The sequence below is a fragment of the Stenella coeruleoalba genome (assembly GCF_951394435.1).
Source record: "Stenella coeruleoalba genome assembly, chromosome: 2".
Classification (NCBI taxonomy): domain Eukaryota; kingdom Metazoa; phylum Chordata; class Mammalia; order Artiodactyla; family Delphinidae; genus Stenella; species Stenella coeruleoalba.
In genome coordinates, this window is record NC_137147.1 from 28,086,474 (window position 1) to 28,111,015 (window position 24,542).

The following is a 24,542-nucleotide window of genomic DNA, read 5'->3' on the forward strand; positions in this document are numbered from 1 at the left end:
TTTAAATTTTCTGGAAGACACATTTAAAAAGTAAAAATAAAGTGGTTAATTACATTAGTTAATTTTGCTTTAGTTTATCTAATATATCCAAAATTATAGCATTATGAATATTAACAATGACAAAATTGAGATATTTTACATTAATTTTTATACTGCCTTTGAAATGTGGTATGTATTTTACACTTACAGAACAAATGCATTTAGATTAGAATATGGTAAATATGGTATCATATTTTAAGTGATCGGTAGTCATGTGTGACTGGTAGCTACCATAATGGACAATGCAGCTCTAGAGACTGAAGGGAGTGTAGGGAAGAGTAGCCCCTGCTCACCGCAACTAGAGAAAGCCCACGTGCAGCAACAGACCCAACGCAGCCAAAAATAAATAAATGAATGAATGATGAAAAAAAATTAAGAAATGCCTTTCTTTCTAAAAAAAAGAAAGAACGAAATTAGACCCCTCATTTATTGCTGGTGGGAATGTAAAATAGTGCAGCCACTCTGGAACACAGGCAGTTCTTCAAAATGTTAAACACAGAGTTTACGATATGACCCTGCAAATCCACTCCTAGGAATATATCCAAGATAACCAAAAATATATGCTTACACAAAAGTTTGCACAGAAAATGATAGTAGCATTATTTGTTATAGCCCCAAAGTGAAAACGACTCAAACGTCCATCACCTGATGAATTGATAAACAAAATGTGCTATATCCACACAAAATATTACTTAGCCATAAAAAGGAACGAAGTACTGGCACATGCTACAACCTGGATGAACTCTGAAAACATTAAGCAGATTCCATGTCTATGGAAATGTCCAGAAAAAGCCAAGCTATAGAGATAGAAAGTACATGATTGGTTGCCAGGAGCTGAGGAGATTGGGGGGACATGGGCAGTGATTACTAATGGGTTTGGCTTCCTTTTGGGGGTGATAAAAATGTTCTAAAATTTATTGTGGCAATGGCTGCACAACTCTGTGACTACGCTAAAAATCATTAAATTCTATGCTTTAAATGGGTAAACTTTATGGTATGCAAATTATATCTCAATGAAGCTGCTTAAAAAACAACATCAACAAAAAACTGCCTAGCCTAGCTCAATAGACAATGCCTGATTACTTCCAACTGTGTCCAGAACTAAATAACCCTGGACGGGTCTGTTTCCCCACGCTTTGGAAGGACTCCTAAGGAGTCCCTCCCACTTTTGACCCTTCGGAATCCTGAAGGAACAAACGTTTGCCCCCGGGGTTCTGGGGTTCCTCTGGGCAGGGAATGGACCACAAGATCTACAACGCTTAGACCTTGGGCAAACAGTGCCAGGGCTCACACGGTCCTCATCGTTCCTCTACGGCCCCACTCCCCGCCGCTATCGGCCTGGAGATGCGCTTACCCAAGGCACAAGCCATAGCGGCGCCCACCAGGCCTCCCCCGGACACCACCACATCGTACACGGTGTCTGACGAGGCGCCGGCCCACCTCCGGCAGGAGACCAGCGGGCCCCTCCGGGCAGCGGCAGGGGCAGTCCCCCACCGGATCCTAGCCAGCCGGGCCGCCATAGTCCTGACCTGCACCGTAACTGGCGTCCCGCTGGGCTCGCCTGGGGTTAGCACTTCCGGAGCAGAGCTCTCCAGTCACAGGCCGCTTGAGCCACCACCTCAAAACCGGAAGTATAACGAGCAAAAAGACTAGGCCAATCAGAAAACCAACTTTGCCTGCTTGGGCGGGATAATTAGAGGCTGCCTGGGAAGGGGACTGGTTCGTGTATCCCCCTCGGAGCCAATCAGAGGCCCAAGCTAGAAAGGGGAGGAACCTGACCCGCTTAGCTTGCACCTCCACTGCCGCTGTCATCCCCGCTGCCTCCGCCGCTTCTGTCTCTTCCCTGCTGAGAAGATGACCGTGGGGAGGTCTGCGGGAGCCTCCGGCGGCGCTCAGTGGAGCCGTCAGGTGAGGGGAGAAAAAGAAGGGGAGTTATCGTGTCTGCGCCCCGGAAAGGAATCCCTAAGAGAGGAAACTGTTTGAAGTTGCCTTGGAGACAGACGGCCAGGGCGTGTCACAGGGGCGTGGGATTAAAACGGGCAGTGTTTACGGATGCGGAGGCGGACTCCGGGACCTGAACCCCTTGAGCCTTACGTCAGGCTCTTTATAGAACCATAGAAATGGCCCCCAGTTCCCGCTTATCCTCTCAACCACCCCAGGACTAATAGCACGATTGTTGTCTCCATTTTGTAGAAGAGAAAAATGAGGCGCAGAGAGATTAAGAAATTTGCCCCCAAATTCATAGAGACAAAGTAAATTGGTGGTCGCTTAGGGGTTGGGGAATGAGGAGGGTTAGGGAAAATAGGGAGTGACTGCTAAATGGAATGGGGTCTTTTGGGGGGTTATTAAAATTGTGATGGTTGCACAACTCTGACTATACTGAAACCCACTGAATTGTACACTTGTATGAATTGTATAGTAGGTGTGAATTATATCAATAAAGTCGGGTTTTTTGTTTTTTGTTTTTTTGCGGTACGTGGGCCTCTCACTGTTGGGGCCTCTCCCGTTGCGGAGCACAGGCTCCGGACGCGCAGGCTCAGCGGCCATGGCTCACGGGCCCAGCCGCTCCGCCGCATGTGGGATCTTCCCGGACCAGGGCACGAACCCGTGTCCCCTGCATCGGCAGGCAGACTCTCAACCACTGCGCCACCAGGGAAGCCCAATAAAGTCGTTTTTTAAAAAAGGAATTCTCCTAAAATCACACGCTCTTTAGTAGCAGAGCGAGGGCTAGAGCACATACATACCTTTGACTCAGAATCCAGTGTTCTTTTCAGTATTAGAGCTGGACCCAGTTCAACCATCACCAAGTGTCACTTGGAGGCCTGCAGCGGCCCTTCCCAACTGGTTTCCAGCTGCAACCAACCAGTCACCCTGTGGGGTCCCATCATGGCCCCAGCCTGCTTCTTTCAGGATATCTCTTGCTACTATCCTCCAACCACACTGGCCCTCTTTCTACCTCTCCAAAAGTCCAAAATTTTGTCCCTGCCTCAAGACCTTTGTATTTGCTTTTCTTCAAACCCCAAACCCACTTACCCCAGATCTTAGCAAGGCTGGAGTTTTTCTTACCAATCAGGTGTCAGTCTAGAAGTCCTCCGCAGTGAGAAAGTAAAAATCATCCCAGGACTGGGAAAGTAAAACTCAGACTGTAACAGACCCAGATGAGGCCAGCAGCAAGATCAGCAGAAATCAGTATTTCTCACAGGGCCACACTGTACCTGCAAAATGACTAATACCCCATACTTCTAAATGATTATGCTTACTTATCAATTACTTACTCAGCCCTACTTTGCTCTTGTCACCTTTTGAATAAAAATTGCTCATTCACCCAGTTACTAAACTGTGCCCTCTTTCTGACGGCATCCATCCATCCTTGCTTCCCCTAACCCTCCTCAGAATCATTCAGGACAAGCCAACCCTAGAAAAAGCCCCCACCCCGTGCCAAGTTCCCTATACTTTCCCATGGTATGCTGTAGCAAATTAATAAACCTAGTTCTGATTACAGGTACATTCCTAGTGGTCTTTATCTGATGGGCTTTTATCAACAGAAAAGCGTCCCATAGCCACTCCATCACTCTATAATCTCACAGTTTCATTGCTTTTATTGGATTTATTACCGTCTTACATTAGCTTTCTCCCTTCACTAGGATGTAAGCCTCATGAGAGTAGGGACCTTGTTTGTCTTGTTCGCAGCCTAATACTCAATGCACATGAGGCACCCCATAAATATTTTCTGAATGAATGGAGTATTTAAGCCCAGTTGGATTTCCCACTTTCTAGGACTCTTTCAGCTCGACCACACTGTCTCTCCTGTTAATTACTCATTCCTAGTAACAGGGTAGGAATTAGCTAGAATATGAGGAAAGCAGCGGTATAGACAAGGGAAGCAGGAAAAGGAAGATTGGCAACAAGTAGGTAAAACCCAAGTAGGGCAGGTCCCAGAGTGTGGCCAAAGTTACAGGTAGGATTCCTGGAGAGCAGGGGTGCATGGTGAAGGTGGGTTCTCCATAAATGCTCACCAGACTGCATGAACCAACTTCAGCTCTCTGCTTCCCTTTCCCACCCTTCAACCAAGCACACCTCATTTACCAATATGTGAAATTTCTTTAAAGCAAGGAACACATTTTTCTTTGTCCCCCACCTCAGTCCCTAATGTATACTTATTTAAAATGAAATTAGTAGTTTTTAAATCACAGTTTGACCCACAGTCTTACTCTATTTCATTTCAGATATTTCCCCCCAAATCCTCCTCAGACACAGAGGCAGAAGAGGAGCTGTGTGGGAATGGGCTGGTTTTGCCCAGGGCTGGCAAACTCAGTGAGTTCATCAGCCCAGAGGAGGAGACAGATTCTACTTCTGACTCAACTGCGAGTTTTTACGAGACCCTGCAGGCACTAAGGCAGAAAGACAGGTGGTGCCTGTTGGAATCCCTTTATCTGTCTGACCCAGACAGTGATGAAAGCCTCTCTGAAGATGATGAGGACCTGGAGAGTTTCTTCCAAGACAAAGGCAGGGGGAAGCCACAGGTGCAGTCCCCCCTCTCTCCGAGGTAAGGCAGTGCAGTTCAACAGCTGCCTCACTGCACAACTCTGGCCAAGTCACATCATGACTCTGGGCCTCAACTTCCTCCTCAGTAAAACAGAGACCACTCCTGCAAGTGCCACCTACCCAGGCTTCAGCCCAGAATCAGCCAAACGTGTTCTGGTTCCTACCCAGCAGTCCTGAATCACTTTGGGTAACCTTGAGTCACCTGAAGGTTTGGGATCAATTAAAGAGATGCCTTTCCCAAATATACTACCTCCCTGAGAATGGCAACAAGGTCCATTTCCCTTGGCCAAGCCCTGCTATATGCATATATACTTTCTCATTTAATATTTACTTTCTCCTCCCAATCACCCTGTAAGTAGATACTATTTTTGCCATTCTACAGATGAAGAAATTGAGGTTCCAAGAGAACCTTGCTCAAGGTCACACAGCTGATCATTGTTTGAAGCAAGATTGGAACCTGGGCCTGACTCTAAAGGCTTCCTGTGCACGAATGCACTCTTCTCTCTACCGAATGAAAATATTAAGAGTGCAAAGTGGCAATTCTCAGGTCCATTCTAAGGAGAGACTTTCTACTAGGGCTGCTAGGATGGCCTGTGGGAAGGAGAGAAGCCTGGTTGAGAAAGGCGCAGGCCTAGAGGCCTGTGGGGCTGCAATGTGAGGCTGAGAAACTAACTGTGACCTGCTGGAAGGGAGGGGGAAGGAGGAGGATCTTGGAGGAGCCGGGCCTCCTGGCCCCCCTGTCCTCCACGCACAGAGCTGCTCTCTTCCCACAGGTGTGGCTCCATGAGGCGCTGCAGCTCCTTGAGCAACCTGCCCGCCGATCTTTCCAAGGCTCAGCCTCAGCCACCCTCCAGCTCCAGGCCTCCCTCCCAGCACAGAAGCATCAGCTCCTGGGCTTCATCCATCACCGTCCCTCAGCCGTTCCGCATGACGCTGCGCGAGGCCTGGAAGAAGGCCCAGTGGCTGGCCTCCCCTGCCTCCTTTGAACATGAGAGGCAGAAGGCCCAGAAGCAGGGCCAGGAGGAGGCCGAGTGCCACCGGCAGTTCCGGGCACAGCCTGTGCCTGCGCACGTCTACCTGCCCCTCTACCAGGAGATCATGGAGCGCAACGAGGCACGCAGGCGGGCAGGGATCCAGAAGAGGAAGGAACTGCTCCTCTCTTCCTTGAAGCCCTTCAGCTTCCTGGGGAAGGACGAGCAGCGAAAGAAAGCCATTCAACAGAGGGACCTGGTTGCCACAGCTAAGGCCAAAGTCCCCAAGCAGAAGGCCATCAGGAGGATCCCCACAGCCATTCTGGAGCCAGCCCTCGGGGACAAACTCCAGGGTAAAGACATCCTTGCCTCCTGCCTGCCTCCTGCCTGGGGGTACCAAGCAGTGCTGTGGGGGTTTAGTCGGGCTCAGGGGTCACCCTGGCTCGGAGATGGGCTGTTCGGGCAGACCCGCTAGAGGCCTTGCTCAGTGCAGGCCACGGGGTAGGGTTGGATCTGCCCATACAATGGGGGCGCCTAGTCGGGAGAGGAGTAGGAGGCCCCGGGTTCATCCCGTTGACCTCACCTGGCTCAGTGAGTGGATACGAAGGACTCTGCGGCAGCACGGGTGCCGGAGCAGAGAACCAATGAGACGTCTGAGTACCAGCCTAGGCCCGCGCCACCACTAGCCAGCTGCCCCAAGGACAGCCCCCCACATCCTGTGAGGTACTCATTTCAAGATGCATAGGTCAGTTAAAGGACTCTGGCTTTATTCGCTCATTCCGTAGCATGCGCCACGTCCCAGGCGTGAATAAATAGACATACAGTTTGCGGACATGGGAGGGAGACCAATAATTACAAATGTGACAAGTCACTTGCAGGAGTTAAAGGGGGAAGCCTAGGGGTCCAATGTCACCTATAACAGAGGGACCTGACTTAGAGTGTGGTGGGCGGTGGGAACAGTTAGGGAACGTCCCGAGGGAAAGTGAGCACTGACCCTGAAGGAGGAGCCATGGTGAATTCAATGAAGAGGGAAGAAGAGTGTACCAGGCAAAGGTAATAGCATGGAGGTAAGAAAGCTGAGCACACCCAAGGCATGGAAAGGTAGAGGGGAGACAGAAGAGGAGCCGGGGGTGGGACAGACAGGCACAGGCCAGACCTGGGGCCTTGTAGGCCATGGGAGGGAGTTTGGACTTCATCCCAAGGGCAGGGGGAGCCACTGAAGGGTTTTAAGTAGGGTGGCTCACGATCAGATACGAAGTTCAGAAAGCTCACTCTGCTGTGGGGATAATTGTAGGGGGACGGGCAAGTCCAGAGGGATGTTGATCTGTAGAAGCCTATTTCAGTGATTCAACTGAGAAATTATGAAACTAGTAGCAGGGAGGATGAAAAGAGGCTGGACCGGAGAGCGGTTAAAGAGGAGGAGGCGGCAGGACTGATGAGCGAGGAGGACATGAGAACAATGTGGGCAGTGGGCTTGGGCAGTTGGGTGGACGGTGGGGCCTCTGCCTGAGAAGGGAGACCTGGGAGAGGAGCAGGTGACTGGCCCATCCCTCCTGCTCCATCTCTGAAGAAGGAACCATAGAAAGTGCTCAGTAAGTGTAAATGGTAGCTGCTTCTGCAGCCTGATTGGCACACAGCAGTGGTGTCCTAGTCAACATTCATTAAGGCACTCTCCAGGAAAAAAAAAGGAAGTTGATTTGCAGTGTTTGCCATTTTCATGGTATAAATACCCCTATCCTGGCCAATTTCAAGCTTTCCACACGATGCCAACTAGCTCGGAAAATTCCTGAAAAGTTAATGCTGAGTTCCAGCACACTAACTGCGAGTGTTTAAGAGGGAAAGCTCGCCACACCTTTTGGTTTGAGGCTTGGTCCCTTCTCACCCCTTGCTCCCCTGACTTCTTCTCCACAGAAGCTGAGCTCTTGAGGAAAATTCGCATCCAGATGAGAGCCCTGGACATGCTCCAGATGGCCTCCTCCCCCATTGCCTCCTCCAGTGGCCGGGCTGACTCACAGCCTCGAATAGCCACCCGGACCCGGGAGGAGAAGCTTGGGTTTCTGCACACTGACTTTGGATTCCAGCCTCGGGTGAATCCTGCCGTCCCTGACTATGAAGAACTTTACAAGGCCTTCCAGAAAAGAGCTGCCAAGAGAAGAGACACCAAGGAGGTGACTCGCAACAAGCCCTTCTTGCTGAGAACCGCCAGTCTGCGTCGTACTCCTCGGCCCTGTGATGCTGCCGCCTCTGAAGGGAGGAGGGTGAGAGCCCAGGCCGCTGCAGGAGGGTCAGGGCTGAGGCCCTAAACACAGGAGGGGCCAGGTCTCAATGGAAGGCACTTCTCATGACACTTTTCTATCTTAATTTTTTTAAAACACCGGCTCAGCTGTAAGCAGATCCACGGTTCCTAAAAATTTAAGACCACAAGAATACTTCCCTTCCTTCCCTCTCTGTAGAGGGATTTTTCAGAAATAAGTGCAAGCAAGTCTGGAAGGCAGGGAGTTGGGGTCAATTGCTATGTCCCAATACCAATTCCAAAGAATTCTTCTCATTTAATTAAAAACTTTGGGATTGATATCCAAGTCTTGCCCTGTTTAACTAAACTCAAGATCTCATTACCCTTGCCTTAACCCCAAGAAAGACCTGAAGATTCTCTCTGACTAGTCCTTCGCTAAAATTGAATCCTAGTTAAGATAGAAACTAATTGCACGTGCTGTCCTACCAATATTAGCCTTCATTTCTTCTAGGAATCTCCACAGCCACCCGGCACACCCCTGCCAAGGAGTCGTTCTCTGAGTGGGCTTGCTTCCCTCTCTGCCAACACCCTCCCCGTGCACATCACAGACGCCACCAGGAAGAGGGAATCTGCAGTCAGGTGAGTGGTCAGGCTGCATGAGACCCACAGTGCTCAGATCTTAGCCCCAATGCTGGAAAGCACTCCGCTGCTGGCCTTCTCTCCTGTTTATCAGAGAGACCGAAAGGGGTGGAAGGGGAGTCTTGATGGACAGGAATTCATGTGACTCTCCACACTTCGTGCTGGAGAACACTTAACCATCACTCAGCCAATATTCATGGGGGACTCACTTTGTGCCAGGCACAGCATTAAGGCTGGAGATACCTTATAGAACCTATAGTTTAATATCTAGTCTGAAATACAGAAAGGCAAAGAAGCAACTATCACATCTTGTGAGTAGCACAATGATGGGGAAATGCAGGGGACTGTGGCGGGGAGGGGCGGGGGCGGGCACTGGGCGGCCTGGGTCTTTTGTAATAGATGCCTGAGGTGAAACCTGAAGAATGAGAAGTCAGCCAGACAAAGGCTGGAAAGAAACAAGTTTCCAAACAGAATAACATGCATAAAGACCCACTGGTGAAAGAGGAAGGAAGCGTTAGGAACAGGAATTCAGAGAAGCCTGAACCTGTGTGTGTGACCCTGCCACAAAGAAGATGAGGCATCCATCGCATAGATTTGAGATTCTCTGAGATTCATCTTGGGGAACTATTAGAAGTCGGTTGGGAAGCAGGAGCCTCCTTATTTGTAACTCTTTAACTGACCTGACTCTGTCATGGTAGTCTCATCCAGACAGCACCCCAGCAGGAGTTCCCCCACTAGGCCTCTGAGCTGAAGTCAGCAGGAGAGGTCATGCTGTAACTGGTGGCTTAGCTCTGGGAGAGGACTGGCATCTCAGTGCCTTCCTGTGGGGCTCGCAGAGGAGTACATGGAATCTACTTGGCTCTTTAAGACCCACAACAGGGATTTTGGAAATGTATTTAGAATCCAAGGTATACTCCCTCCTTCCTCAAATTTCACAGCGTTACTGAATCAAGGCTAAATGCATCAGAATCCTGAGGTCCCACTACGATAGGTCTCATGAACCAGACAGTGGCCCACCTGCAGAGAATGTCCATATCTCCGTTCTGGCAATAGGGAGTTTGACATATTAGCAGATTAAACTGTCATGCCCTCCTTCCTAATAAGTCCATTTGAATATAAACACCCTACTGCAAGTCTTGACTGTTTTTTCTTTTGGTAGAACTCTCCATAGTACCTTGTAGAATGATATTTGTACAAACTAAGTGCTGCTGGTTGACCCCAAATTGTGCATTGAGGGAGGCCCATTTCTAGTTCTCTGTGGAAATGCAGGTTTGTATTCCCAAAGGACCATGGACCCAGGCACCTTCCAGCCCACCATTTACAGCACAGTTGTCAAGGGCAGAGGCTTCGGAGTCAGACATCCTGGTTCTAATCTTGGCTTTTCCACTGGCATGCTGGGTAGCTTCAAGCAAGTGGTTTACCCTCCCTGAGGGTCAATCTTGTTGCCTATAAAAAGGGAGACTTACAGTCCTTACCTCACAGGGCAGCTATGAGAATTTACAAAAGCTAATGGCTATAAAGCACTTATTGGTGCCTGTCTGCACGTGGTTCAGTGTAGGTAGCTCAGCAAATGGTAGCAATTAGTATTATTTTGTTTCCAGATGGCAGGACACCTGAGTGTAAGAATATTTTAACTCATGTTTTTCAGTTCAATTAATGAACTTCTCCTGGGGTAGAAACTCACTGTCCATAGTGCTGGGAAGGCGTCATCTGCCAGTGCATTTAATCCGGAATCTTATTCTTTCTGAAATGCCAGTGTGGTAAATTACTCACCCATTCATAGAAAAAACCGACTTTCCAGAGAGGTTACTAAGATTGCTTTTAAGTATACCCAGGTTGGTCATTTGTATTCTTTTTTTGCCTCTTCCCTTTAGAAATTCACTTGAGAAAAAGGACAAAGCAGATCAAAGTACTCAGTGGTCGGAGATGCACAAAAAGAAGTGTCAGGCGATATCTAAATCTGTGACCTTGCGTGCAAAAGCCATGGATCCCCATAAAAGCCTGGAGGAGGTGTTCAAAGCAAAGCTGAAAGAGAATCGGTCGGTGTCCTCCGTGTGTCTAAGGAATAACTATCTTGGGAGCCATTTGCCGTGAAAATGGCAAAATGGGGTTATTACAGTAGGCTCCTGTAAGCATAGTCAAGGATTTTGCCAGGCACAGTTAGGAATTTACCATGTCTGTGGGAGTTATTCCACTTAACTGAAATTAAAGGTATTCCAGATTGGAAAAACCTGGAATTCATTCTAAAAATCTTGTTAATTCCAGGAACAATGACCGTAAAAGAGCAAAAGAGTATAAGAAAGAATTGGAGGAAATGAAGAAGAGAATACAAATAAGGCCCTATCTCTTCGAACAAGTTACCAAGGTAAATCTAAACCGTCATTCACTTTCTTTCTGTCTTAGATGAAAGGGCTTTTAGAAATTACGAAACAGCTTGATATCTGGGTATTAAACACTTCCTTTAGGCTCAGATTCTAAATTTGGCTCATTTTATTACTACCATCTTTCCCCAAAGTAAGTAGTGCACTGGTGAACATTGGACTGATTTCATCCAAGACTGGATTCCAAAGGCATCTATAAAGGGATATTTCACTTCCTGGGGTTTTCTCTATAGTCTAGCCTTCAGCTTGAATCAGAGTGGGGGTTAGATCCCAGGCATACAATTGACAGTTTGGCTGTGTTGGAGTATCTTTAACTTGCTACTGTCATGTCTCCTTCTGTAGTGCTGGTGCCCTGGGCACCCCCAGCCTCTACAGCTGTGGCACATTTATAGATCTTCAGGGGTTGAGATGCTCACAAGCACCCCACAAGGCCTCTTCCAGATTAAGTGGCTTTCTGGCTGGAAGAGTCACTTTAAGATGTTCTCTAGACTCCTAGGGAAGTTGGACACAGTTGAGATCTCCCTAAGGAAGCTCTGGGGCTACTTGAACAGTAAAGGCCACCATCCCAGATAGCTTTGAGCTGCATCAAGCTCTGTAGATCTCTCTCCTCTCCTGAGTTTCAAACAAAGTTGGCATTCCCTAGTGACCTGGTTCCAAATGTTGGGCATTATCTGTCCTATAGCCAGTGCATTATTTAGGCATTTCCTGGGTCCAGTCCTTCCCAATCCCCTACATATTACACACACACTGGACTGTCTTGGATTTACTTAGAAACTTGCATTGCTAAGTAAAAATTTCTCATAATGACGTTTGCTCTTCATGTTAGCTTTTTCCTAGCAAGCTCACTCTCAGATCTCAAAAGATCTTTCACCACTCTAGGAAAAATGCAAAGTACTCTATATGACTTTGCTCTTGAACACTTAAACAAACAAACAATAACCTTTTTTCTGGTCTACATGCATACCATCCAACCTGTTAAGAATGTTACAAGTGCAGCTTATTTTCAATTTGTTATATTTCAGTGTTCCTGATGATGGTTTGGTTGCTTTTAAATGTTAAAAATGTTTTTAGTCCATCTTTTTCATCTGGGTCTCACTTGGTCTTCCAAAAATCTAAATCCTTGCCTCACAAAGGTGTGGTTCCCAAAACAACAGTTGGCATCTCCTGAATATTAGAAATACAGAATTGCAGGCCCCATCTGAGAACTACCTAATAAGAATCTACATTTTAACCCGATCTTCAGGTAGGTTCCTATGTACTTTAAAGCTTGAAAATAAGGCTCTAAGTAATTTTCATACAAATCTGTGTCCAGCACTACTGGGGGGGGGTGGAAAAGCAGTATTATAAGCATACAGATTAAGCAAACAATTCAGAATTATCTGGTAATTCAGCTACAGCAAATTCCATTCCACAGGACCTTGCCAGGAAGGAAGCAGAACAACGGTATCGAGACACCCTGAAGCATGCTGGGCTGGATGAAGACTTTGTGAGGAACAAGGGTCAGGGCAACCGGGCTTTACAGTGGAAGGAGCAATCAGAAGTCCGTGATTGTCCCAGGTAATCGGAGATACTGCTGTCATCCTGCAGCTCTCAAGTCGCCATCTCTAGTAATGCCACTCGGAGGAAGCTTTAGAACAGTCACTCATATTTTGAGATCACAATCCTGTATGTATAGAATACTAATCTAGAGATCTCCAAGTAACACATTTAAATTTGGTGAGTAGTGCAGTTGTGAATAAAATATAGCTATTGTGTATTAGGTCTAGATTCCTTCAATTTGAAACAGATCATTTTTCCAATCCCAGTCCAATGCCATCAGTCGAAAGTACTTCTACTTCAATTCTGAAGAAAAATCATGTATATTTTTACTTCCTATAAAATGATAAACTACACTCTTCATTTATTTTACTTATTGGATAAGTGAAAGTAAAAACCATTATAGGGCCACAATAAAAGCTGTAAATATCCTGTACAATCAAAGCCTTTCTTTTCCCCTCAGCTTGGTCACCATGGCTTGTTCAAATCTAGCTTTTTTAAAATAATAAATTTATTTATTTATTTATGGCTGAGTCAGGTCTTCTTCGTTGCTGCACGCGGGCTTTCTCTAGTTGCGCTAAGCGGGGTCTGCTCTTCATTGCTGTGCACAGGCTTCTGACTGCAGTGGCTTCTCTTGTTGTGGAGCACAGGCTCTAGGCACATGGGCTTTAGTAGCTGTGGCTGTGGACTGTAGAGCACAGGCTTAGTTGCTCTGTGGCATGTGGGATCTTCCCAGACCAGGGCTCGAACCTGTGTCCCCTGCATTGGCAGGCAGATTCTGCACCACTGCACCACCAGGGAAGTCCCAAATCTAGCATTTTTTAAAAGCAACTCACTAGCACCACCTCCTCCATTGATATCATATAAGTCAAAGGGAGAAAAGCACAGTATTTCTATTACTCTAAATTTTGTTTCAAGTCCTAGTAGCCCTTCCCCTAATTCCTATCTCAGTTTTCCCCCTAGAAATTTGCCTTTATACCCCATACAAAATAATGACAATGTTGAAACCATGCTTAAGCCTTACATGATGCTTCCTTTGATTTAAAATTTAAAATTTTATAATTCTTTAATTTATTCTGCAGCACTCATGAAACTACAAAACTCGGCATCAGGAATCCACGGCAGGATTTAGAAGAATCTCTAGAACAGCCTACAAGCCCCAAGAAAGAACTAGAGGAGCTGTCTTATGAATTACCAGATAATCTCAAATCATTTGGTTAATCAGCATACTTAAAACTACTGCTTTCGAATAATATCAAGCAGCTACCTTGGGGTTGAGTCAAGGCAGGCAAAACTTGGGTTTTGAGTCATGGTTACTTTTGGAGAATGGGGGAAAGAAAAGTAAATAACAGAGAATGGGCCAAGTAAATCAAAGTGGAGAAGTTCAGGGTAGAGGTATCAGAGCTAATTAAGGGTTCTTGCTTTGTGCCTCACACTTAAGCATACAGGTACAGAAAAAAGGGCATAAGCCCAAATGCCTACAGAGGCTAGTCAGGAAACACATGGGTCAAATGGGCTGGCTGTCAGATTAGTAGGAGATAGTAGAGACTAGAGAATATCAACCCTGATGGAATACAGGCCCAGAATTGCCAGATAAACCACATTTTCAACAGAAACCAGAAATGTGCATGTCGGCAACTAATTTAAAACTTACTGGGAATTCCCTGGCCGTCCAGTGGTTAGGACTCCACGCTTTCACTGCCAAGGGCGTGGGGTTCAATCCCTGATCGGGGAACTAAGATCCCACAAGCTGTGCAGCCCAGCCAAAAAAAAATAAATTATTTGGAAATAATATGTGGGAAAAACAAAACATGTTTGTATATCAGATTAGCCCATGGGGGATGATAAATTTGCAACCCCAAATACGGGGTTTCTTAGCCTCAGCACTACTGATATTTTGGGCCAGATGAGTCTATGCTGGGTGAGGGAGCTATACATTGTAGGATGGTTAGCAGTACCCCTGACCTCTATTTACTAGATGCCAATAGCACCCCTCTCCTCAGTTATGACAACCAAAAATGTCTCCAGATATTACGAAAAGTCCCCTGGGTGGCAAAATGTCCTTGGTTGAAAACCACTGTTCTAGTATAAAAGGCTACTGGAAGCCAAAACTGGCATTTTAAGAATACAAGTAATTGATATGAACTCAGTCTATCTAGCACAGGATAATTATGCATGTCATTAACAAATTAAGAACTATAATTACTTTATTTAAAACAGCAGTTAATTCTTTGCTGTTATCTGCTTAGAATGTGTCACTGTGTGCATGTGTGTACTATGTTAGCATGAGGTTCATTTTAATAAATTTGAAACTTCTGACAGCCATGATTTTCTAGTAGGTGATCTCTGGATACTTTTCTTCGCACCAATAATAATGAAATATTCTCTCTCAGTAACTCTGAAGACAGGATGATGGTAGCAAGAGTGCCTACTCTGACAGAAGAACCTTTCTCATGTTTTTAAAAGTATCTTTCTGGAAATATTCAAAAATATCTGCTATTATTGCCATTTTTCCAGACTCAAACATGGTCCTTTTGGTGATGACAAGAATGATACTCTGATAACTACCACGTGGGTTTGCTAGTTGGAGATGAAGATGCTCATGTCATCTTCCCGAAGACTTCTGAGCTCGGTTTTACCTGCATGGACTCCTGAGGGTAAATCAGTGCCCTATCTTAAAGGGAAAGACTGAATTATTTTCTTAATCTCCTCTCAAAAGGAAACAAATTTTGTTTAAAACAAGGAGCCAAAGAACTGACTGGCTGTTTTGTTTATTTAAAGGAAAAACAATTGAAGCTCTGAATCAGGTGATTTTTAACTTAAAAAAACAAAAAGCAAAAAACAAACAACCTCTTAACATGCTACTGTATGTTCCATAAACAAAGAAAGCAAAGTGGCCAAGTAGAGGTGTATAGGACAAGATAGTACCTCAGCCTGGGACAAGCAGGGATTCAAGTAATTTATTTTTTTGAAGACCAGTGGCAGAGAGTCTCTTACTCAGGTTGCTAAAGGGAGAATGTCACAACAGAACTGACATCACTCCCTTCTCGAAAGCAACAAGGCATCTTGAAAGCTTAACTTCTTGGTGAAGTTTTATGGTTGGTGGCAGGATTTAGTTCACCCATGTGAAAAGACAGCTCAGTATGGGATGAAAACTCTTCAAAGGAAAACCTCCCCTCAACAGTCTTACTGAGAAACTTCAGCCAACAAATAATCAAATTCACTTTTGGGAGAAGTCTATCCCAAAATTGTGCAGTGGGAAGAGAGGTAGGTACAGTTACCCAGCCCACATTCACTGCTTTCTTTCTTGTCTGAATCAGATGGTAGTTGAAGAGAAGCTCTCCTACAGTCATCTTCTAGGCCAGGAAAGATGAACAGAGGCAAAAGTAGGGTCCTGTCCTTCACAGATTCATTTTGGTTCTGGCAGACTGTGAGCCATAAGCATCCTGTTCCCACTACATGCACTCTGGGATCAGGTAGAGCTGATCTTCCAGGAGTCAGCACCCATGCTCATGTCCGTCCTTCAGTTAAATCTCCTTGGTTTAGTAACTGTAAGAGATTAAAAACAAATCTGGAATAGTTACCAGTGAATAACAGGAAAAATAATTCATACTAAGTGAAAGGTTTACAATTGGGGGTGGGGAATGCATTGCAGGGGTGAGTCAGGGACAGCTAGTTCCAAATCAGAAGATATGCACAGACTGATAGATCTCATTTATATACTGGCCTTGGGACAGCACTTTGACCATTCCTACTATAGCAGTAAAATATCCTGATAATAATTATAATATCCTATAAGCCAAACTATTATTTGTGTAATCACATACTCACTAGTCAGTGATGGAGGAATCTATAACCACAGGGAAATCAGAACTGGTGGAACCAAAAATCTTACATCAGTCAGTTAGCCAAAGTACAGGCTGAAGGCTCAAGAAGAAGTAAAAGGAATGGAGTTCTACGTGAGAGCTACAACTCACTCATGAAAAATCCAGGGATTTCCTGGGCTTAAAATACCTTTCCTGTGATGAGGGAAGACAAGCCTGAGAGTCTCCAACAGGGTGGCAGCTACCGTGGACATTCTACTCTACATTCAAGGTTCCTGTTGAAAGGTGTTTTTGTATAATAATTGATGAAATTGGGTTCCATTTTATTATGAAAAGAAAATGAGATGGGAATAATACAGTGAAAACAGAATAAACATTGTTAAAATCTAATCAGATAAATTCTAGAGCTGGAGATATATTTATTTGGTGATCTTAATTTAGATGAAGGTAATTTACATAGTAGAATTCAATGGTATGGAATTTAAAGAAAAATTTTAAACTTAGAGAAGGAAAGCACAGATTTCATTTGATACTGTGTGGTAGAGATTAGGAATGGTGTATTTTTAATCTAGACCAAGATCCAGATGTTTACACTGTAACTTAGCAATGGCACTTTATGAGAAATGTTAAAGAATTTGTAATTTCTGTTTTCCTCCTTGTTTTATTTGGGAAATATTCTAAGATATAGTCAAAGCTAACTGGCAATCACTTATACTGGTTCTTGAATTCAAGAATGTGAAGTCAGTGTGGCTATGGAGCCCCATTTGGGATGACCTTTAGTCCACAGAAGGTCAAAAGCCCTGGGGTCTCAGCTGGGTCTGCACAATGAGTCCTCTGTCTGATTCTCAGAAGACCTGGCCACACTGAGGAAAAATCAGAATTGCCCAATTTGAACCATCTGAGTGAGAGTTAACTTGTAGTTTTTCATATACTTTCCGTGATAATTTCTGACACTTGTTCTTGATAAGTTATTTTTATTTTTAGAGCATATTTACAGGAGTCCAATTAGAAGTGCATCAGCAGATTCTTACAGGTCTGATCTACAATGCATGGTGATCTTTAAAAAACAATTTGGAATGGGCGTGTGTTGTTTTAAGGGTTGCTATTGCCTTCTCCTTCTCTGGCATCTGAGAATAATCCCTAAGGAGTCAATATTCCTCACTCACTGGAGGAACAGTCAGTACCTGGACCCCGGATGAGGAAGAGGATGAAGCCTGGAGCCTTTAGGGGCTTATAGCTTGAAAAAAAATGAAGGTATTGAAGGATGTGATAAGCCCACCTTCAGAAGGAAAAGGAGGGGATGAGCAATGAAAATGCCTTGATGGGAGGAAGGTAATAATGGTATAGTAAAGGAAAGACAAAAGAAGTGAGGCTCAGACAGAAGTTATATTTGTAAATACATAAGGATCCATGAGGAAGAAGTGATAGTGAAGGATTTTCAACTACATCTAAGGGCAGCACTTTCCTCTTGCGGTGTTAATATTTTTCTATTAAGCATCTGAGGCTTCCATTCTGAAACTGGGTACACAGGACTTAAAGGCCCTTTGTGTTCTCCTGGAGTGAAGGCCAAGTTTTCCTTTGTTTTTTTTTTTAGGTAGTCCGTGTTATTGTGTCTGCCTGAGGCTGTGAGTGAGCATCTCCCAGACAAGGACACTCGGAAGCCAGCTACAGGTTCAAGAGAACAAATGTGCTATTACTGGACTTTCTGCATACACAAATCTGACCATGTCATACCCCATTTAAAACCATGCAGTGGCTACCCAGTGCCCCCAGGATAAAATCATGTCCTATAAGGCCCTTAAAGAGAAGAACCAGCTTGTCTTTCCTGCTCTCATTTTTCCATCCCACACCAATCTCTCCATTCCATGTCTATCACACTCAACCCTTTGTGGTTGCATAGTCAGGCGTGCTCCCTCTCCTTTGTACACATTGCTACCTTTACGCCTGTTCAATTTCTTCAAATCTCTCCCACTTCTCCATCAAGATGATTGCTATTCATCCCTCAGGTCTCAACTTAAACTCTAAAACTTATTCCCTGACTTCCCCCAAGACTAACACTACTACCCGGTATAAAAATTGCCAGTTCACTGACCTGTTGCCCTTCCCATTCTAAACTGTACAGCACAACTCCAGGGGCATCATTTACATAGCTATGGAGTTATGAAAGGCAGAGGTCCTAACTCTGACTCTAAGCTCTTTGAGATAGAGATTATATTTTGTTTACTACTGTATAACTAGTACCCAGCAGAGTGCCTTGCACACATCAGGTACATAATATCTGTTGAATGAATTATCTTTATTCATCTGGCATTTATTTGGGGTAATCTGGAGTGCTTCAATTAAAAAAGGTATTTAGCAGTATGGGAGAGAAAAACTCCAAAGTTTCAAATATAAAAAAAGAAAACGTTGGGGGCTTCCCTGGTGGCACAGTGGTTGAGAGTCCGCCTGCCGATACAGGGGACCCGGGTTCGTGCCCCGGTCCGGGAAGATCCCACGTGCCGCGGAGCGGCTGGGCCCGTGAGCCATAGCCGCTGAGCCTGCGTGTCCGGAGCCTGTGCTCAGCAATGGGAGAGGCCACAACAGTGAGAGGCCCAAGTACCGCAAAAAAAAAAAAAAAAGAAAGAAAACGTTGAGTGTTGTGGATTGGTATGTCAGGATAATAATTTGTACTAGGTACAAAAAGAAGGGGATGACTTTCCTGAACTATTTCAGAGCAACCCAATAGTTAATGCAAGTATTTCTTTTATAGAAGAATCACAGTTAATAAAAGCAGAAGAAAAAAGAGAATAAGGTATCACTGTTTTGCAAGCCCTAATGAAAAAACAGATCTAGGCCATGATCAGTAATGGTTGCCAAAACTTTTACATAACCCACTGGTCAATCTTGAGATCAGTAAGAGGAGAACAACCAAATATCACGTGTCTCCTGATGAGATGTAGTAGGAAGCAAGAGTACCACCTATAAAATATTCTTGCCAAGAGGAAAAACAAACGGTAATCTAATCAAGCCTCTAAACGTAATTACCAGTTTTCAGGAAGTCTGTGGATAGAGAAATATATCAAACAACAAAAGGAGTCAATCAACCAAAATCAGAATGTGGGAAATGCTATAAGACAAACAACCCAATTCCTTAAATAGATAGCCATACTGAAAAAAAGAGGGGGAGGACTATTAGAGAGAAAGAGAATTATTAACCAAATGCAATGTATAGGCTTTGTTTGAATTCTAATTCAAACCAACCAACCATAAAAAGATTCTTTCTGAGAAAAAATTCAGAAGGCTAAAAATCAGAGGATATCAATAAATTATTGTTAACTTTATTGGGTATAATAAAGATATGAAAAAATAACAGAAATATTTACAGATGAAATGTCTATGATTTGATTTAATACTGCAGTACAAATAAATACTGCAGTACAAATACCGCAGTACAAATAAAACACCAACAGCAAACAGTAGGAAGGAAGTGATAAGAACAGTAGAGAGTTAATTGTTGAAGATGGGTGACAAGTACATGGATTCACTATACTATTCTCGTTCTCAGTATTTATACTCTTTGAAAACTTCCATAATAAAACATTTTAAATAGATAAACGAAGAGGGGAACAAATAAAGGAAGCCTCCACAGGTGAGACATGTTCCAAAGCAGTTACCAGGAGAAGGTGACTTAGGAAAGAACCAAATACCAAATAGCAAAAACTTTCAATATAACATAAGCAAGACTGAGACAATGGGTCGCAACGATGAATACAAGGAAAGGTCCTGGAAGAAACATTAGCATGCATGCCCAGAGCCTTCTGATCCTGGATATCCTCAGAAATATTACAGAAAAATTGAGACCATTCAATATAGGAGGCAGAGTCATTTGAATGCTGTAACAGCGGACTGTGGTCTACAGGCTATAATGAAAGGAAAAGTGAAAGATACTATAACACCAAAGCCAGAATATACAGGCTTTGGCAAAAGCTTATGCATATGAAACAAGCTCATGAGGAAGTAATCTACCTCCACGACATAAGGCCAATAAAATATCCTAAGATTCTAGAAGCCCAACTGGTTTTCATTCTGTTTTCCGGGTCAGAGCCAAAAAAACAGAGTAAGGGGTGCTTAGAATCAATCTAAAAGCCCCCTTTGATTTAGATGATGGTTCTCACTCAACAAGCCAAGTGGACACATTCCCATATGCCCAGTTGGTTCAGCCTGCTATCTCCGAGACAACTGGCCCTAGCAAAATGAATGATAATTATTTCTAATGATTTTGTCACTATCTTTTTTGCTCAAGGACTACTTTGTCCCAGGATGTTATTTTCTTTATAAAATAAAAGCAGCATCTTCATCGCAAGTGAGGCAAGAACAGGAGGAGCGGATCTCATTAATTAGGGCATGTGTATCAAGGAAACTAGAGCTCAGAGTCCCAGCTGTGAATGACCAATCTCCCAATTCAGCAGACCCTAATACTCAGGTTCCTTTCAAACCTGGACTCATGCTTAGCTTAAGGTAAGATATTCTAATCTAAGTCTCCAGGAAAGGGGAATTGGAGAATTTTTTCAGATCCTCGGAAATAGATTCCCAATCATTCTCCACATTAATCTCCACAGAAACAAAGTAAGGGCAAGAGACAGTTTTACCTCCTGTGGATTTACGGCAGTTAAGACAGACACCTCATATGACTGCCTCCCTGACTGCATGGTCACCAAATGATGCGTCACATCAGGCACTGAAGACAGAGGACGTGGGGATCCTTCAGCAAGCACCTCTGAAACAGCAGAAAAATGTTTCAATGCAAAGTGAATCCACAGATCTACCTACCTACCTTCATTATCAAGTCTCTCATTAAGAACGCTTAAAACTGTTCCCTGAAAAACTGAATCCCACATTCCTGTGTTTCTTCCAAATTAATTCCTGCCTGATAATCACTATCAGTGAATTTGCAAAGTATTACAAAAGGGGGATGGGAAAAAAAGGCAAGAAATCTTGATATAACAGCTGACCATTTTTCAGTATGCCAATTTAGAGTAATATGGCTTTAGGACTATTAACTGGATTAAAAATTGCTTATGAATCAGGGAACCAGAGCCAACGCTTAAAGCAGTCACCAGTGATGGAAATAGTGCAATACGTGCTAGTCAAGAGCTTAAACCTGGCTCCAAAGTTCCTTCTCACTGTCTCTTCCTCCCTTGAGACTTTCCTCCTTAGTATCATTTATGAAACAGAAGAGGCTTATTGTGGAAGCACACTCTGGGCCTTGTAGGCTCCATATATAAGTTACACAAACATGGTCTTTATACCCAAAACTGACTGACTGGGATATGAGTAACGAAAACAAAGGATCTCAGACTTATTAAATGTTCATCAGCAGAATCACCACGAAAATCTTCTGGAAATTGCTTACACATAAACCACTTAGCTCTCAAATAAATTAAGGGTACCTTCTAGGGGCTTTCTAGCTTATATTGCTCTTCCAGGATACCACATAACTTAACGTTTGCTTATACACTATCTTCTACTCACTCAATGTTGTTTCCCATATGTAAGTTTTGACTTCTGAACTAGATTTTAAGGTCCCTGTCTTCTACTTTTCTTTCCCATGGTGCCAGGTACACATTAGGCACTGAATAAATGCATGCTGACCTCACCTGTTAAGTTTTTCAGAGAAGAGGGCCTGGCCTGTGTAACTTGGGTGAAATTTCTATACCAGAGAGGAGCAACTGTTTCCTAGAGAGCCCTTTCTTTTCTCCAGAAGATATGGCTTTTGAAGGTATGGAGAAATTGCTTTAATTCTCCTCTGTAAAACCTGGTTATGTTCTGTTTAAATATTTTAAAAGTTAAGTTCTTCCATAACTGCAATAGGAAAGATAGAAACAGTTGGGCTAGGATGCTAGGATTATGGATAATTTTCTTCTTAAAACTTTTTATTCTTTTGTAACATTATCTTTTCAATGAAAAAACTTTTTAAAATATTCACTTTTCCACTCCAGAGACAACACAAATGCTACTCAATCATACCATTTCTACTCACAAGAAATGAAATTAATTAAAACCTCCATTTTGGAGAAAACCCCATTCCTTAGTCCCTAGTTGCAGCCCATTTTCCCCAAATAAAGGAGAGTTGAAAGTCTTACCATCATCAACTCCTAGGATAGAATTGGTATTTGGTAGGTTCAAGGACTCTCCACCAAGGCTGGGCTGAGAATTCATAGACACCAGGTTTTTACTGGTTACTGAAGCCTCTTCAAGCAAACTACTGCCCATTAGTGGCTCAGCTGCACAGAGAATAGGATGTGAGAGACATACAGCAGTCAAGGCTGTGCCTGGTCCCCATTTTCCTTCACGAGAAGCTGGCTTTTTTTTCAGAACTAAAAGTTAACCTGTACCTTGGATGCCACCTCCTCTATTTCACTTACTTTTGGGAAGCAAAAATAAACCTAGAAGGGAAGAGTTTGAGCCTCATGGATAAATACCCTTGCTTGTGATCAGCATCTGGATAACAAACATATAAAATGGGATGGGTGCATCCTTAGAAAGGAGTACTTAGAATAAAATAATTGATTAAGGAAAGACATGGAAAGGAATAATAATAAAAACATATTATCAAATTTAAGCTAGGGTAAAAAGGGAGTCATGACTGATAAGTAAAAAATGCTTAAACTCTTGTCATACAGAAATCTTCATCACAGTGACACTCAAATGATGGTTCATGGATCAGCACCAGTTACCATCAAACTCACTAGAGGAACTTTCAAAATTATAGACTCCAGGATTTTACTACCAAGTAATCTCATTTATCAGGTTGTTTTGTTTTGCTGGGGGGGGAGGGGTGGACAAGCAATACACAATATATGTTTTAAAAGCTTGCAAACGATTTTACTGTACAGCTACATTTGGAAACCACTAGTCCATCAAATGAGACCAATCTCTCTACCCAAAATAGAATCAGAAAATTTCCACATCAGACAGGCCAGTTATTTGGCTTTTTGAACCCCCAAAATATAGCCCTCCACTATACCCTCTTCTCCTTACCAGTTTGTTCCTGCTCTTGACTCCCAGCTGCTCCCATCTGCAAGTGATGCTTTCTCATGTGCACATTCCTGCTCCCACTCTGAGAGAAGGTCTTCCCACAGACTTGACACTGATGTGGCTTCTCTCCTGAAACACAGACCCGGTTAAGACAGGGGAGCCAAAAAGACAGGGTACATTTCTGACAGCAAGAGAATGGACTCAAGCCCTAGATGGAGAAGCCCAGAGGATGTTAAACTAAACATTAAGAGGCTACTCCTTCTCCCATGCCGCACCTTCCCCCAGCCTCTCAACCTTCAGTACACAGGGGAAGGCTGGAAAGTACACCAGGAGGGCTTAGCACACTCACTGCTCCCAGCCTCCAGTACTCTCCAGACCCACTGTACTGCTGCTTCCACAAAACAACTTCTCTGGTATAAGATCATGGTAGACACAGAATATTTACTTCCCTTTTCAGATACAGTCTTCCATGGACCTCAAGGACATGCACTAGCCTCAAGGATTCCAACCCTGGATTCATAATATACCTTTATCCCGTTTCCTGCCATAACTCCCAGTCTTCAATGTTCACACTGGTGGTTCTTCTACACAATGATCTGAACTATCCCTTAGGTCCTCAAGTCTGAAACCCTCAACTTCTATCCCACCTACCCAGACAACCACACTTAGAGCGGGGTCAAAAACTTATGCCAAAGAACAAAAACAAAAACAAAAAAAACCCTTATGCCTACAGGGGACTAGTAGATAGCAAAACTAAGTGAAATGACCAGAAAATTTCCAGAAGAGGCAGAATATAGAGAGCCAGAAAGCTGGTCAATGACTGCCTGGATCTGGGGGTGGGAGCAGGAACTGACAGCAAAGGGGCACAAAGGAACTTTTGGTGTGATGCAAGTGTTCTAAAACTGGATTGTGGTGGTGATTGTACAATCCTATATATTTTCTAAAAATCACTGATGTGTATACTTACAATGGGTGAACTTTAAGGTATGTGCATTAATAGGTCCAAAAGCTGTTAAAAAATAACTATAATGGATTGAAATACAGTGAATATGTAGAAACACATGAATTCAAGATAATATTAATGAGAGAGAGAAAAAAAAAGCAGTGAAAATGACACTACTAGAAGTAACCAGAGTACCAATTTCTTATTCTGAAAACTCACAGTTAAAAGAATTACACATTTATCCTGCCTTTTGTGTACAAATTACCAAATAGCCCTAGTTGATAGAGACCCATTATACAGAAGAATTCTGGCTAACAAATGTGAATGAATAATAGAATTAGAAAAATAACATTTTACAACCCTGCTGAAATAACGAATTCAGGCATCATTCAGAGATGAAACCATAAGGCTGCT

At 43.8% G+C, this 24,542-nt stretch overlaps 3 protein-coding genes across 9 annotated transcripts in view; 1 reads left to right on the top strand and 2 right to left on the bottom strand.

The window, feature by feature from the left end:
• The window catches only part of COQ6 (coenzyme Q6, monooxygenase), a 15,628-nt gene extending 13,633 nt beyond the window's left edge, over positions 1-1,995 (bottom strand). For 2 of the 4 annotated variants that reach the window (XM_079914717.1, XM_079914716.1), the window contains exon 1: positions 1,819-1,995. Coding sequence is in view for 2 of the 4 variants with exons in the window: in XM_079914715.1 (XP_079770841.1) it covers positions 1,394-1,559 (166 nt within the window). In the remaining 2 variants the exon portion in view is untranslated. Of the gene's footprint in view, positions 1-1,393; positions 1,601-1,818 lie in introns of those variants that run through there. The other 2 variants (XM_079914715.1, XM_079914714.1) reach the window with 1 other exon arrangement.
• On the top strand, positions 1,826-18,008 carry FAM161B (FAM161 centrosomal protein B). 2 transcript variants are annotated; one of them, XM_079914709.1, is made up of 9 exons: positions 1,826-1,947; positions 4,266-4,585; positions 5,358-5,908; positions 7,467-7,813; positions 8,300-8,427; positions 10,302-10,466; positions 10,693-10,792; positions 12,223-12,365; positions 17,763-18,008. In XM_079914709.1, the coding sequence occupies exons 1-9, from the start codon at positions 1,894-1,896 to the stop codon at positions 17,764-17,766; spliced, it is 1,812 nt and encodes a 603-aa protein (XP_079770835.1). In that variant the 5' UTR covers positions 1,826-1,893; the 3' UTR covers positions 17,767-18,008. The 2 variants fall into 2 exon arrangements, with proteins under 2 accessions (XP_079770835.1, XP_079770836.1); XM_079914710.1 differs by lacking the exon at positions 17,763-18,008 and adding an exon at positions 13,427-14,661 and having other exon boundaries at positions 1,871-1,947.
• Positions 15,035-24,542, bottom strand: part of ZNF410 (zinc finger protein 410) — a 40,703-nt gene continuing 31,195 nt past the window's right edge. Inside the window, exons 9-12 of one of the 3 annotated variants that reach the window (XM_079914712.1) lie at positions 23,189-23,314; positions 22,291-22,431; positions 20,797-20,924; positions 15,035-15,893 (exon numbers count right to left, since the gene is read on the bottom strand). In XM_079914712.1, coding sequence (XP_079770838.1) covers positions 15,855-15,893; positions 20,797-20,924; positions 22,291-22,431; positions 23,189-23,314 — 434 coding nt within the window. In that variant the 3' untranslated portion in view covers positions 15,035-15,854. The remainder of the gene's footprint in view (positions 15,894-20,796; positions 20,925-22,290; positions 22,432-23,188; positions 23,315-24,542) is intronic. The other 2 variants (XM_079914711.1, XM_079914713.1) reach the window with 2 other exon arrangements.

Excerpts from the sequence above, each read along its gene's own strand:
- FAM161B (XM_079914710.1), top strand. The coding sequence starts at position 1,894 with ATGACCGTGGGGAGGTCTGCGGGAGCCTCCGGCGGCGCTCAGTGGAGC. Across the intron at positions 4,586-5,357 it reads CAGTCCCCCCTCTCTCCGAG|GTGTGGCTCCATGAGGCGCT; the intron begins GTAAGGCAGTGC and ends CTCTTCCCACAG. Across the intron at positions 10,793-12,222 it reads TCTTCGAACAAGTTACCAAG|GACCTTGCCAGGAAGGAAGC; the intron begins GTAAATCTAAAC and ends TCCATTCCACAG.